The 14,789-nt window shown below is 38.1% G+C and overlaps 1 protein-coding gene across 1 annotated transcript in view; it reads right to left on the bottom strand.

The window, feature by feature from the left end:
- Nucleotides 1-1,581: 1,581 nt before the first annotated feature.
- NECAB1 (N-terminal EF-hand calcium binding protein 1) overlaps nt 1,582-14,789 on the bottom strand; it is a 69,275-nt gene continuing 56,067 nt past the window's right edge. The window contains exons 8-13 of the mRNA XM_074894148.1: nt 14,521-14,597; nt 9,914-9,967; nt 8,294-8,406; nt 6,199-6,276; nt 4,861-4,952; nt 1,582-1,958 (exon numbers count right to left, since the gene is read on the bottom strand). Of these exons, the coding sequence (XP_074750249.1) occupies nt 1,930-1,958; nt 4,861-4,952; nt 6,199-6,276; nt 8,294-8,406; nt 9,914-9,967; nt 14,521-14,597 (443 nt within the window). The 3' untranslated portion in view covers nt 1,582-1,929. The remainder of the gene's footprint in view (nt 1,959-4,860; nt 4,953-6,198; nt 6,277-8,293; nt 8,407-9,913; nt 9,968-14,520; nt 14,598-14,789) is intronic.

Genomic DNA, 14,789 nt, shown 5'->3' with positions numbered 1-14,789 from the left:
GGACATATGACCTTCTAGAACATTTTCCCCCCTCCAGCACCTAATTGACATGAAGTTCTAAAGCAGGTTATTTTAAGAATAATTTTAATATAGTTTTTCCAGTGGAAAGGAAAAATGTTATGAACCTCAGTGTAGTTGTGTCAGTTTCCACTTAAGAATTTACCCTGTGGCAGTGTCACTGTATTTCCTTTGTTGGTAGATCAGTAGTGACAAAAGAAAACATGCCGTACGCTATACTGACATCTTGGCATAGGAAGAAAGCCAGCCAGATCTTCAGGAGTATGAGTAGTTTTACTTTTATTTTGATAAGACAAGAAACCTTTAAACTTTCACTGATACGTCATATGTGAGTGTAATACGGCTATTGGGTGCCTTTTTAAGGATGAACAGATCTGTAGTTGGATTCTGTCAATATGGGAAAGCTTTGGACTTCAGTATTAAAAGCATTCACTTTTGCTGAGTTACTGTAAGATTTAAAGGTGAATTTTGTCTCTAACATGGGCACCTAAATTTAGTTTTTGATATCCAAATTTGCATAGAGAACCTAGGCTTCATTGGCAAAAGGTTTGACTCAGTTGCCTAAAGGTAGGCATCTGGTGTCATCTGAGATATGTAGGGTATCTGAAGCAGCTGCATGGGGCTGGCATAAAGGACACACAACCTATAGGTAACTCTTGTCCTTCTCAGCTGGGAGCTGGAGACCAGTTGGGATACCTTAGAGCATCTCACATGTACTAGATGCCTTTGTTTAGGCAACTAATTTGCCTCAGAACTCCATTCATACAATAGGACCCAAGATGCTTGGTCACATGCAGGTACCTAAATGTGATACCCTTCTTAATCTTGAATACAATCCCGGTCGTGGTTTCTGGAACACAGAATCTTACTGCAATGAAGATTGCTTGTTTGTAGTCTAAATTCCCCACTTTTAATTACATATGGTAATGTATCGGTTGAGTTGAAATAAAAATAGGTAAGTTGAGAAGATATTTTATTGACTATGACTGTTACTTTTTGAGTACTGTTTGTAACCTTGGACTGCTAGACAAGTGGAGAGAGTGGTCATTTAGTGTGTAGAGCCTGTCAACCTGTCGTGGAGGTGTGAGGTTACAATAGTCACCTTTCATTCTTGGCCTGAAGGACACACCTACTGCTCAGATGCAGGGGACAACAGCAAGACTTCTTGGGGGAATAAAGTATTTCTACTTGCAGGTTTATGGATATTTATGCTTTAACAGCAGTTTCTCTGATGACTTCTCAGTGAGCTGCTGGTGATCTAATGGAAATATTTTGTGAGTGGTCAGGACATAGGGTTTAAAGCAAATTGGTTGTGAAATGTTAAGTCTGTGGATCCATAGTGGCTTGACATACAGTCAGATATGTTTCCTCTTGCGAGGGCAGGGGCTAAAGGCTGTGAAGAGGGCAGAAATTATCCTGTATGAAGTTCTGTATTAACATAAAAAGTCTCTATATTTATTCTCCTAATTAATGACTTGCAGATTTTCTGAAGCATAAGACACTTAGGAAAATGTGTGTTCATGTTCATACCTGTTTCTTCTGTAAAAGCAGAAAACGGCAGCATTAAGTAACAGTTGTTTATTAATGTAAGACTAAAACTTTTCACAAATATTTAGTCATAATACCAGTCAAAACACACTTTTCTGTGACAGTTTGGACTGAATATACACAATAAACAATTTACCATAGTTGCGTTACTTCAGCTTTTAGAATGCATCATTTCACTGAACTAGTCACGAGAAGAGAAGGTAATAAATGTGCAGTTTTCTGTATTTTAAAGTGGAGAAGATCACATCCATAATAAACAGTATCACATCATAAATTCATAACCCTGCACACCTGTACACTGCTCTATGAATGTTACTGTAATGAAAAACAATGCAACATTAACGTTACTTGGAACCACAGCTTCTAGTTGTTATTGAGGACCCACCACGATGCTGAAAGAGAGAATTTATTTATTCGTTAAACAGTATTTCTTTTTCTACCTCTTGTAAAAATCCTAAATAAAATAGCTATAACATATATAAAGAAACATTAATTTATATATGCAGTTAATACTACTTTATTTGAAAACTGTATACTTTCAAGGACAAAACCTCTCCAGACAGGGGAAGAATACTTCAAATACTAGGAAAGCTGAATTTAACTGGTTGGGGGATGGCTTTAGCACAAGAATTTATATCTCCTTTTGATAACATCCAAAGAAGCATTAACATGTCAACTGAGCAGTGTGTCCCCTGGGTGGTTGTGCTGCCTTTAATGACTTTCTTTCCTGGTGACATTACTCAAACCTGGTGTTCTTTTTACACGACTCTAGGAACTAAGAGTGTTTTGACCCAAAAGTAAGAGAATTGATGGACTTGTAAAATGTCATTGGCATAAAAGATCTGTAATCACCAGATTATAGACAGGGCTGGAGTGCAACACATACGTACTTCTTCCCCTCAGTCCTTACTCTTTGTCCTTTCGAAATTGAACCTTATGCAGAGAGGAATCACAAAATTTATGGGGAGAGACAGGAAGGAAGGAAGGAAGGAAAGGAATTGTGACTAAGTGAGATGCCACGTCCCCTTAGCATGTCCTAGGCTCAGTAGGTTTTGCACTACACAGTTTGGAGATTAAATTTATTAACACAACCTGTTTCTGTGAATGTGTCCATAAATCCTTCAATTTATGCCATTTTTATGAAAAATGTTATTCTTGAAGAAGAAGATACTTAAGAATCTTACCGGAACTGGGACTATGAAAGCCTGGTAGTCTCTGACACATCAGTGGATTAATGAATTTTGGCCAAAAAAATGCCAATTTAACAGTTTGTTTCATGGCTTGTAGCATCATAAATGTTCAAAAGTTTTCCCCTAGCTTTTGTTTTCTTCACCAGAAGCTTCTCTAGTGTCCTCAAGTCCAGATCTTATATAAAAATGAGACATTCACTGAAGATGAACTGAGTGATTCATGCCACCCTGGTAGATTGGCCTGAAGCAACTTGGTCAGTTAACAGGTGTGCAAGTGATTATAATAGGTTGTGATTCCTATTAACTGATGGTAAATGAATTTGCTTTAGGATAATACTAGATCTAACAGTCTTGAAAATCCTAGTCTTCCTGAATAATTTTTGGCCACAGAAGTTGTATCATTATTAATTTTAATTAATTGGTGGAGTAAAGACTTTTGGGTTGTAATCTTTGATTGAATCAGATTTAGAATTGTTTCAGTGCTTAGTTAACCAGATGTCTAAAAAGGTGTGGATGTCTCTGAGCTAGGGTAAATTTGTTTTTAAAATAGAGCCTATCTATGTGCTAGCTGCAGACAAGTTTTTTTCCTGATTTTACAGTGGTATCATTTTACAGTGTCTAAAATTCTTTCATAAAGTACACTGGTAGGATTGCAGCCATCATTTTTTTACTTCAAGAATGTTTTCTGTCTTTCAAATACAAATACAGTTGGTATAGATCAAACATGGGAAGTACTTTCTGTGAAACAAAAGTTCAAATCTCTGCACATATTTTAAAATTATAGATAATCTATAAAATTGTAAAAATAACTGTGAGTGCATTTCTTCCTGTTGCCCCCCCCCCCATCAAGGAGTGCACACTGAGAAATGCTGTTTCTATGGCAACTGTCTGCCAGGATAGTGCTGCAGACTGAAATCCTCCTTAGCAGGCAGAGTCGATGCTTTAACGAGCATTTTGAATACAATTTCAGACACTTTTATACTTAGGCATTTAAAAATTATGTTTACATTTTATTTTATGTTGATCATACTTAAGATGTGTGTAAACCACCCCTGGAACGTTCCTGGGACATATGCAGTCTAGCTCTCGGACACAAAGTTTTGGAAAAGGCCACATTGTTTCCTATAGCCAAGTTTGTCTTAAATCCAGAAGTTTCCCAGTAAGAAACAAGATTTGAAGGGATTCTTGATTCATTAAGTGCAATCTTCTGATACTGCAGGAATCCCTGGCATATAATTGTGTGTCCAGATCAGGCTCATGAGGTCTGAAAATGTCTTGTCTGGTTTCTTTTAAGGAGAAACCCCAGGTACAGGATTATATATATTTTTTTTTCCTACTAGGTGGGGTTTTATTATTTCAAATTTAGTCTGTACTCAGACGTACGGGAGATTAGGGTTTCACTGTAACAGATTTGCGTTCCCTAAGATAAAAAATCTGCTGTCCTCCCTCTGGTAAAGATGAGACTGATGCTTGCTTTGTTTCATCCTGCACTGTCTCTTTGAACTACCGTTTCTAGGAGAAAAAAGATGTTGCATACTCATTGGTTTGCATTAGAAATAATAATTCGGACTCTTTAACACCTTGCTTTTTCAAAGTAGTTTTTTTTTTTTTTTCTTTTTTAACATAGCAGGAAGTATGTACAATAAATTGGTTAGTAAATATCGATTATTAGTAATTAAGGCTGCCTTCAGTCAATGTAGGTATTATTAAGTTGAAGTCTTCATCAGAAATCATTTTTTTGCCTGAAAATCTTGAACTATTAGATATATTATATCTATATAATTATAGAACTATTTCTATAAAATATAGAAAATATTTTACTATTCACAAATAGTATTGTTTATTCTAGCTATTTTCTAAAATAGTATATGCTAGCCTAACTTTGCACTATATAAAATAAAGCATTGTGGGTCTTATTCTTGCTGATGCATTTTACATTTCTGTGCTTAAAAAAACCCACTTGGAGTCCCTTTCTTCTCCATACTTTACCAAAGAAGATATGACTAAGGGGGATATTATGCAGTGGTCCTGCATATAGAACACACTAATACAGCAGAACTCTTCACATGGAACAAGCAAAATAATGTGAAAAATTGATACTTACCAGGGACTAGCATTGTTGTGATGATCTCTGGAGTTTCCAAGAAGTCCACGTTACTTCTTTGAAATGTCTTGCTGTAATTCATTTGAAGGTGGCTAAATAATTGTAAAAAATAAGAAGATATCAAGTATTTTAAAGGGGCTAATTTTTTTTAATGAGAATTAGCAATTTTACAATTAATGCTGTAACAAAGATTTTGTGTTTCAAAATGTAGGCAATGATGGTAGTGGGAGAGAAGACCAGAGAAGCTGTGAATTGTTTGCATGTTATATTAAACTCAGATTTTCTTCTGTACATTGAGTTACTGTAAGATTTAAAGGTGAATTTTGTCTCTAACATGGGCACCTATATTTAGTTTTTGATATCCAAATTTGCATAGAGAACTTAGGCTTCATTGACTTTATTGGCAAAGGGTTTGACTCAGTTGCCTAAAGGTAGGCATCTGGTGTCATCTGAGATATGTAGGGTATCTGAAGCAGCTGCATGGGGCTGGCATAAAGGACACACAACCTATAGGTAACTCTTGTCCTTCTCAGCTGGGAGCTGGAGACCAGTTGGGATACCTTAGAGCATCTCACATCTGATGCTCATCTCTTAGTTGTGACCCAGTATAGTGTTGATGTGCATTACTAGTGTTCTTGAGTCTTTGTGAAAGTAAACTTTGAACTGGGGTTTTGTTCAAAAGGAAAGCAACTAAGAGCGACTTCATCTTCCTTCAGAATGGGTTCTGTCTACACATTTAGGACCATAGCGTTTGATTGGTTTTTTAATAGTAAATGCAGTTAAGGAAAATCTTTTTGTCTCTACTCAATTTCTTAGCTGTCTGCCTGCTACAGGCTAGAACTTGGCTGGTAGGACTTTTAATCACTATAATTTCTGTTCTGGGCCCAAAATAGACACTGTCAGATAGGTTTTTGTGATGTGGATTTGGAAAGCTTTGGGAGAGCTCCCATGACTGCTTGCATGCTTAAGTGTATTGCTGGATGGCACACCTCCTGTCTCACTCATTGGCACCTTTTGTTTCTAACATTATTAAACTGTGGCAATATTGCTGCTTCCCTATTCTTTTGTCTCTGATGAACTAACATCCATCTGATGCCATACATTTATCTATTAGCTTTCAGAGTTTTTATGTTCTATTTGAGTTAGCTTTGTCGTTCTGACATTTTTACTTATATGTTTCAGTATATTTTAGTCTTTAGCAATTGAAGTATTGTTCTGAAGTATTGTGATATACTTAGCAAGAGATCGATTAGCAGTATTCAGTCTTTCTACACAATTGCTTTCTAACCTTCAAAACTTTCTGTATTACAAAAACAAAACCAAAAACCTGAAACTTACCTATTCCAGACATTGCTGTTCTCCCAGAACTCATAAACAATAAAGCGGGAATCACTTGGAAGCTTCTGTATGGAAACGCTAAGAATTGTAGGACAGAACTAATTTAGTAAAACATGACCAAGTTATCAGACATACTAATCTTATTCCAAACTACTTGTGAGTAGGATCAAATGCAGTGATTTTTGAAAAAAACCCAAACCCCAAACCAAGTTAAATAATAAATTGAACAAATAAGTGATTACATACTGCAAATTATCTGAGCTTTTTTTTTAAAAAAAACTGATTCTTGGAGTATTTTCATGGCTTTTTATTTACTAATATTTTATATTACTACATTTATGATGGACTTATTTATGAAACTCATTTTTCATATTGCTCCAACAGTGTAATTTATCTAAAGAAATGCTAATCGGTAATACAGAAAATTAAACAACTGTGGTTCAGTGAAAATCAGCTAATCCAACATATTGCACATAGAGAACAGTTCAAGTAAATTTTATAGAATAACTTGTGCTGTTTCATTGAAGAATTACACTGTGAGAAGTCATCCTTTTGTATGAGAGATCATCAAAGTGGCGTAGAGTTTAGGTGCTCTGAAATCAAATATATAATGGAGTATAAAGCCAGATAGGCTGATGTTTCCTGCAGATACACTTTTTAAGTAATACTTTTGGGTATTCTTATGCTATCCAGCATGGGTGGAAAATGACCCACAGAATATCTGCTGATCCCGTGCAAAGAATCGTCCCACTTATCCTGAGCATAAAATCTTTATAGCACGTAGGGTACTTATACATTTGGGTACTCACATACTTCTCTGAGTGCCCAAGTGTGAGATTGCTGATCTTACTACTGATGGGCTTGAAAACTGGTCTCAGATTGTATTTGATACTGTAATAAGCAATAAGTTATATGATTTATTTGTTTTCTCCTGCTGTATGGGAAAGTACATTGTGAAATAGCAAAAATATCAAGAACTGTTGGAAGAAATGCCAAATAGCTACAGTAAAAACCAAACAGTAGGTGGCATTACAGACTTACCAAATGCCTGTAAACTTGGGAAAGAACAACGTTTTGCCATCGTTTGTTAAATTGCATTCCAAAGTCACGTAAGCTCTCTCCCCTGACGAGTTTGCAGTCACTACAGTGTTTTGCTGGATGTTTGTTTCTGGAAGGGGGATGGAGTTCTCTTTGTTTTTTTCAGCTCTTGGCCCACAAGAGAATTTTATTTTCCTCATCAGTCTGCCTTTACAAGTGACTCACTGCAAAAAGGTCACTATTTTCTTCTTCCAGCTTAACTTACTTTTTCTGGTTTGTGTGAAAGCTACTGATAAGAATCCTAAGTGTGACAATCTCATAGCAACAAGACTCATAAATTAGGGATGTGATAGCCTTTGAAGCCTTTAAATATAGAGGAAGATCCTGCATTGTGTACACATTATAAATATTTATTTCATAATGGTCTGTAGTGTGTATGGTAGTAGGTTTCTCAAGTATGCAAATTAAGAAATACAGTACAGTGGTGAGTTACTAAAATTTATTCTTAACCCAGTTCTAATGTTTTATTTAATTCTAAAAGGAGCAAAGCAGAAATACACTATTTTATTGAAAATGTTGCCTTCTAATTTTTCCCACTGTTTATTATGAATGAAAATTTTCAAATGACAGCCTAAAGGGAAGATTTTGAAAGCTTCCAAACAGAGAACTGTCAAACAAGTTGATAAGTTGCTTGCTTGCCAGATGAGCACAAATGGAGGATGGCAAATGAGTTTTCCAATAAAAAGGGTCAGCCTCAAGCTTCCACAAGCCATGGATTGATGACCTGCAGAGCTGAGAAGTCTTTCAAAAGATTGTTTAGCATCTTTGGGATAGCCTGTATTGTCAGTTTGTGATACTACTTAAAGTCTGCACAAATACTTTGACATCTCTTTCTGGTTTTAGTTGCCTTTGAAAAGCTCTTACACATGCATAATCAGCCAGGAAAATGATTTTACAGGTTCCCTCTTCATTAATAATTCAGTTCCACTTAGAGGTTATTCAGGAAATCAGATTACATCCTTTTTCTGCAGCCCAGGGACAATAACATTGTACTTACTGCAAGCAGCCACCCTGAGTAGAAGCAGATTCCACATACTGCTTCAGAGCAAGCCGGAATTCCTTGATTTCTTCTTCTATCACAGACATTTGACGTTGAACAATCATTATGTGCTGATACAAAAATATGACAATATTACTGCCACATCATCCTCTGAATTCCATGTACTTTAAACTCAGAAAAGTCTATCATAAAACAATAAAAAACAGAATCATCAAAGAAAACCCACAAAAGTTCCTTTGAAGTTTGCAGTCCCTGTTTTAGTGCTCTGGAGTGGAGAAGTAGAAGTGCTTGAGTGTGGCTTTTATGTCTAGGCAGGCTGCAGCACAGAATGGAAACACCCAAAATGAGTGTCCACCTTAGAGATAGTGAGAGTTGTCCAAACCCTGGATGAGAGAGTCTTTTTGGAAGAGTGTGAAGCAAATGTTGATCTTTGAAATGCTCAGTAATAAAGTCAGCATGTTTCCTTGGATGTATCTCTATGCGAGTGTGAGGTTTGAGGTAAGAGCATATTCCCTCAGTCTGCACTGGATGCAGTGTTATTTTCACTGAGGTGCTGGTCTTATAGAGCTGTGACTCACACCTGAATGAGATGCCTAAGGTAGCCCATGTTAAATGATGAACAAAGAGGGGTATTTTTCCTCTGCCTTTCTGCAAAAATGAACAATCTTTACAAGCAGGACTATGGAAACACTCAGCAGTACAGAAGACATATTTATCCTGAATTATTATGATTATCATTTAGCTATTTTAAGTAGTTTACATATTGAGTCATCTACTGAAGGTTGTCAGTTTTACTAATTCAATATTTAAATAAACACCATGTGCTTCTTAATTAATACAACTTAACCTCTTGTACAGGTTTTTGACTCATTTCTGCCTTCATTATTGATACTGTTATCTCATCCCTCTGTCATAAGCATCCTGTCTAGCAATATTGTATGATCCCATTTTAAAAAAGAAAAAATCTAATGCAACTCCTGAGATGAAATAAGGAATTTGATGGATCATCTGTTTTGGTTATTTTTTCACGTGTATTTGATTTGCATTTTGTTAGGCTCAAAGTCCTGAATTTAGGAATGCCAGTCTATTTGAAAAATTTGGCTTAATCTTGGGACATAAGCTTACTTAACAGTAAGTTTATTTCTGGTCATGATTTTGGTTTTGTAAATTGTAATATTGATTATTGCTTATAAGATAAGATTTCCTATAGCAGTTTTGGAGGGAGGGAGGCTGTACAACTATGATTTAAAGCATGCATGCAGCATTAGGTGACTGGGACCAGAGAAACCATCACGCCATAAACACTGCTGCCAAGTTTGTTAAATCTTATTAATGACACCTTTTCCTCCTTATGTGAGTTGAGGTTTTGGCTCACTGTGTCCTTTGAAAGCAATGCAAAAATTAATATAAAAGTTTTGCCCACATATTCTAAGTTTTGTTTTGTTGCCTCTTGCACAATGTATTCTGCTAACTAAAATGGATTCTTACCACTGGAAAAAGTGAGGATGGTGGGTTTTTAAAAATTATTTTGTAACAAAAGAGATCAAGTGAGATTGTTGTCTCAATACCTAGCATTCAAAATCAAATATCAAAATCATTATCTTGAAAAGCACTTACAGATCTTGCATTTTCTTCCAAAACTTCCTCTTCAAATGGCTCAAGCTTTAGGTCCTTTGAGGCAGTTGAAAAGAAAATAGAAATATAAGAGGCAATACTACAGCTGTATTCTGCTCTTACCTTTTAAACAAACTATTCCAATAGCTGGATTCTGTTTTATCTCCCGAAGTTATAATTAAATACCTTCTTTATTAAGACTCCTGTAAGTCAAACATAAGCATTGTTTGCAGAATCTTGCACACTTCAGTGGTTAAATCCAACCCACATTGTTCTGTAAATTTTTATTTATAATGATGAGCCGGTGATCTTTCATTTGTAACAAATCTGCTTGTTCACAAATGTATGTTGGACTTGAGAAAAGCCAAATGCCTTCTCACATTGTTACGTGGACTACGGAGATGAGCAACAATGGTGATTTGAAATGAAATATCAGCCACTACCATGCAATCATAAAGCTTTACACAGAAGAAACTTCTCTATAGGGGGTTTATGGTGGCAAGGGACTGTTTTCTAGCATTGAAAAAGATGTGCATGAGGCTCCAAGTCAGGTTTCTGAACTGCTGCACTTGCTTCTGAGGACAGGCTGGGCAGCAGCAAAGAGATGCATCTGTGAGGCAGCAGTATGCTCGCTTGGTATGCAAACTGGATGCGCACTTCGTGAATCAGTGATTCATGCAAACACCATTTAGTAACACACACAAAATTTTCATTTACGTGCTAGGCACATGCAGTACCTCTAACCTAGTGTCATGTGGATATTTTGAAAAACATCCATATGCCTGAAAACAAGGAGATGGATTTGCAATAAGCAGCTGCAGCAAAATGCACTCATTGTTAGTGGTGCTTCGCTTCTTATTGCACACAATTCTTGTGTAACAAAGATAAAAAATTTTCTTCTGCTTCCAGCTGGGTGAAGATTGATTAAGCTCAGGTAGCAGGCGTTTTGCCAGCACAGATACTGTACTTGCTGCAAAGCCGACAAGGGGTGTGCAGGTAGAATTCAAATGAACAGGGGACATGCACCAGCAGCAGGTGGCAGAACAAGACAGGAGCAAAGTAGCAGGCACACTAACTGCTGTGTAGCTGTACCTCTCCTGCAGAACGTGCATAGAATGGCATGAAATGTGTGTGTGGAGGAAAAAACACCTGGCTTTAAAAGCTCATTTGTCAGTGCAGATACTTCAGATAAAAACCTTGAGGGAAAATGCATATTCCTGTGGTTCTTCTATACTTTCAGTGCATTTTTTTTCTAGGGAAATGTATCGAAAAAGAGAGGAAAGGAATGACTCAAGTTGTACTGCAAACTTTCTCTTAAGGTAGCAAGAAAAGAATCCCATTTTTTCCAGTATATATAAATTTTGAACTTGAGGGAAAAAAAGATGATTTACAACACTGATTCATTGGTTAAATTCACCTTTAACAGAAGACAGCAGAAGAGTTAGACAACACTAAATCAACTCTTCACCAGGTAGTTTTCCAGTAGGAACCACTGATGAACCACTTGTTGGCCCCCTCAAGAAGTTAAAAATAATCTATAGCAATTCTTAGTAATGCTATGTCATTAGACAGGGTGTGACTACCCAGGTAGGGTAAGTCTACACAGCCATCCTGCTGTGACCTCAGAGCATGTGAGCACTGGCACAGAGTCCTCATCTGTGTGGAAAGAGTGCTCATGCACTGGCTGACTCGACGCTGAGCATGAGTGAAGTAGCCCAATGTGGAGAACAGAGGTCCTGCCAGCTGATGCAGCTCAGAGCTGGGGCTTTAAAATGCCTCTGCAGTCCTACCTCACCTCAGCTGAGAAGAGGTAGCTTCTGAAATTGCCTTTTAGCATGACTGCATGATGTTTTCTAATCTGTTTTGGGGCAAAGTCAAAAAGAGGAGCTTTAGTAGCTGCTGAAAGATCGCTGATAACACCTCTCACAGTTAGATCTGCCCATGAGATACAAAGTCAAGCAGCAGCTAAGTTAGGCAAAGGTGGATATAGGCTGTCTACTTGCAAAATTAGGTTTTTCTAATTGCTATGTTTTATTAATCAAATTTTATATTGACAAGTTGATAATTATGGAAGGTCTATGCTCTGCCACTGTTCACCTTTGGCACTGAGCTCCTTTTCAGACTGAGGTTCTCTGTCATTTATCTGTAGCAGCTTTGATGATTGTATAGCATCCTTGTAAGTTCATTTACTACTAAATGGTTGGCTGCTTTCTGTAATGTTTGCATTGCATTATTGCTGTATGCCAGGTTTCTTTTTTTCAGTAACATTCTTTTGAATGTTAAGTTTCCTTACACTCTGTCCTGGTTTAACCAGGATAGGGTTAAGTTTCCCCAGCAGAGGGGGGGAGCTCTAGCCGGGTTATTCAGATGCCTCACACCCTGGCAGGTCACATTTTCCTGGCGCGGAGCGCGGTGCACTCGTGGTTTTGTACATCGTGCTTCAAACTGCTGTATTTGGTAGCTATTTTGCTCTGTTCATTGCTATCACTATTACTGTTATTGTTATTGCTGTTGTTTGTTGTGTTGCTATTGCACTGTTGTATTAAACCTTTCCTTATTTCAGTCTTGGGGCTTTGTATTTCACTCCCTTTGTGGGGGAGGGGCAGCGGCCGCGTGGTCTCAGACCCCGGCAGGGGCTAAACCACCACACACTCCTTTTGGCATCACTCTGTGTTGGCAGGCAGCTGTGGCAGGGCAGCGAGCTGCTGTTTCCAAAGCAGAGCTGGGAGTAAAGCTGGACCAAAAGTGAGAGTTACATTTCATGATGGACTTTGACATTTCAAAATCCAATTTTTATCTGCTCAGAAAAAAATCAAGTTGCTACTAAAATGTCATTAACATGGCAACTGCTGTGTAATTGCTTTTCTCATACAGAAATGACCTCTGGGAAGAAGCTGTTGAGTGCAGGTGAATAGATTATGCCCTGGCCAGAGGCTCGGTGGACTGAGCAGACCATGAGGAGCTGCTGAGCATAGCAAGGAGCAGAGTGAGAAGCTGACAGAAGTTACAGACAGTGCCACAAAGAATGGCCTAATTTCACAGCTGGCTAAGGAGAAGCGATGCGAGAGACGGTCAGACCTCAGGGACAACCGAAGGGAGTACTGGGCTCCTTTTGGAGAGCAGAGTCTTGCAAGGCCAGCAGTGCCGGGGATGACTGTATCAGTAATGCAGCTCATCAGTAATAAGGCTGAGATAACATAAATACCAAATTTTGGTCCCAAACTGGGACCAAAGGGGAAAAGTAATTTGTTCATTTGGGAGGGAGCAATGGCAGAGAAAGGTCAGTATTCTGTCTTCTTGTTAAATCCCTTACTTAACTGTTTTCTGTGTGTATAATTTGCTACTGAATTCGAGTGGGACTAGTGGGTGAGTAGGAGGAGACACTTGTCTGCCAGGACCCAAGGTCTGAGCCAGTACCTGGGTAAGGGGCATGGGTCCAGCCACAAATACTAGGAAGACTTAAAGCCCATGGTAATGTTCACGGGGGAACATCCACCCTGATCAGCTGGAAAGAAGGATCAGGATCAGGCTGTTGCACGTTCATGTTTCTGCGTGTGCTACCTGTCTGTCTGCAGTGCTGCTGAAGGCACCCATGCCGGTGTGTGTGGACCCATGTCTTTGGAGAACATGCACAGCCTTACCACTGGTGAGCACTGACCTGCAGGGAGGAGCAGCATCAGCTGCACTGGAACTGGAGCAACTTCTGGGTCTGAGAGCACTTCAACCTAAAATCTCACCTCTAGTAGACCAGGAGAAAGCAATCCCCTGGGTCCCAAAATCCACTGAATTCAGCCATTCCCTTAGCACCTATCTGAAATTGTCTGTCTGTCCTTCAATAGGGACATGTCATGTAGAGAACAACACAGGAATTTATAACCTTACTTTTTCCTCTGCTCTTCCTTCTTCTCAAAAAAAAAAAAGTCATTACACACAGACATAACCCAACTTTCAAAACCTAGGCTAGCAATCAATCTGATTAAAAAAAAAAAAGAAATAGATCTGTACAGGCACATGTTATTCAGGTTTTTGCAAGCCCTGGGAAGCCTTGGTATCATTGAATCAGAGGGGTCATTTGTCAGATTCCTGGAGGGCTCTGCTTTGGCGTGGGAACGACATACAGTCTCAGGGCTCCAGGGGCTGGTGCAGCTGTCTCCCAGGCAGGATGGTGGGATCTGCATCACCTTTTGGTTGAAATGTACTTATTAGGGAAGTGTTTAAATCTTTATAAATTAGTATTCTCTGATGGGAGAGTTTGGAGAGGAAGAGAAAAATATCAGATCCTAAAAAGAGTGGCTTGTCCTGTGTTCCCCAAAACAAGTATAACTAAATGCAATAACATCCTCCAGTCATAGACTAATGTGTCTTTTCAGATATTTATGAAAAGTTGGATCTGTAGTGATGGGAAGGGGAAAGAGGAGTGTGGAAAAACCATGTCATGATTTCGTGAAATAGGAAAGAAGGTGGAAGGAAAATGTAGGCATTTAATGAGGTGATGTTGAAATTTCACTCATTATTGTTTGGAAAGACTGACTGGGACATTGAAAGCATTTGTGGTTTAAGGATTGCTTAACCAAAAGGGAGAGAACAAACAGGTGAAAAGAAACACACACCTTCTTTTCCAGCCTGTCAATCAGTTTTTGGAGTCTGTTTATCTGGGTCATCCACTGGCTGTCTTCCTCAATCCAACCTTTGGAAAATATAAATAATGAACATTTGTAAAGCGTTACTAAATGCTAGAACATAGTGTATTCATTTATTTTATAAAAAAAGTTTAGCTTAGCTTAAAATTTATTTTGCTTCTTGAAGATTGTGCTGCAACTAGTTCAGCGTTCATTTAGGTATAACAAGGATATCATGATTTTGACTATATGAATTATTT

The sequence above is a fragment of the Strix uralensis genome, chromosome 1 (assembly GCF_047716275.1).
Source record: "Strix uralensis isolate ZFMK-TIS-50842 chromosome 1, bStrUra1, whole genome shotgun sequence".
Classification (NCBI taxonomy): Eukaryota; Metazoa; Chordata; class Aves; order Strigiformes; family Strigidae; genus Strix; species Strix uralensis.
This window is presented reverse-complemented; position numbering and strand designations above follow the sequence as displayed.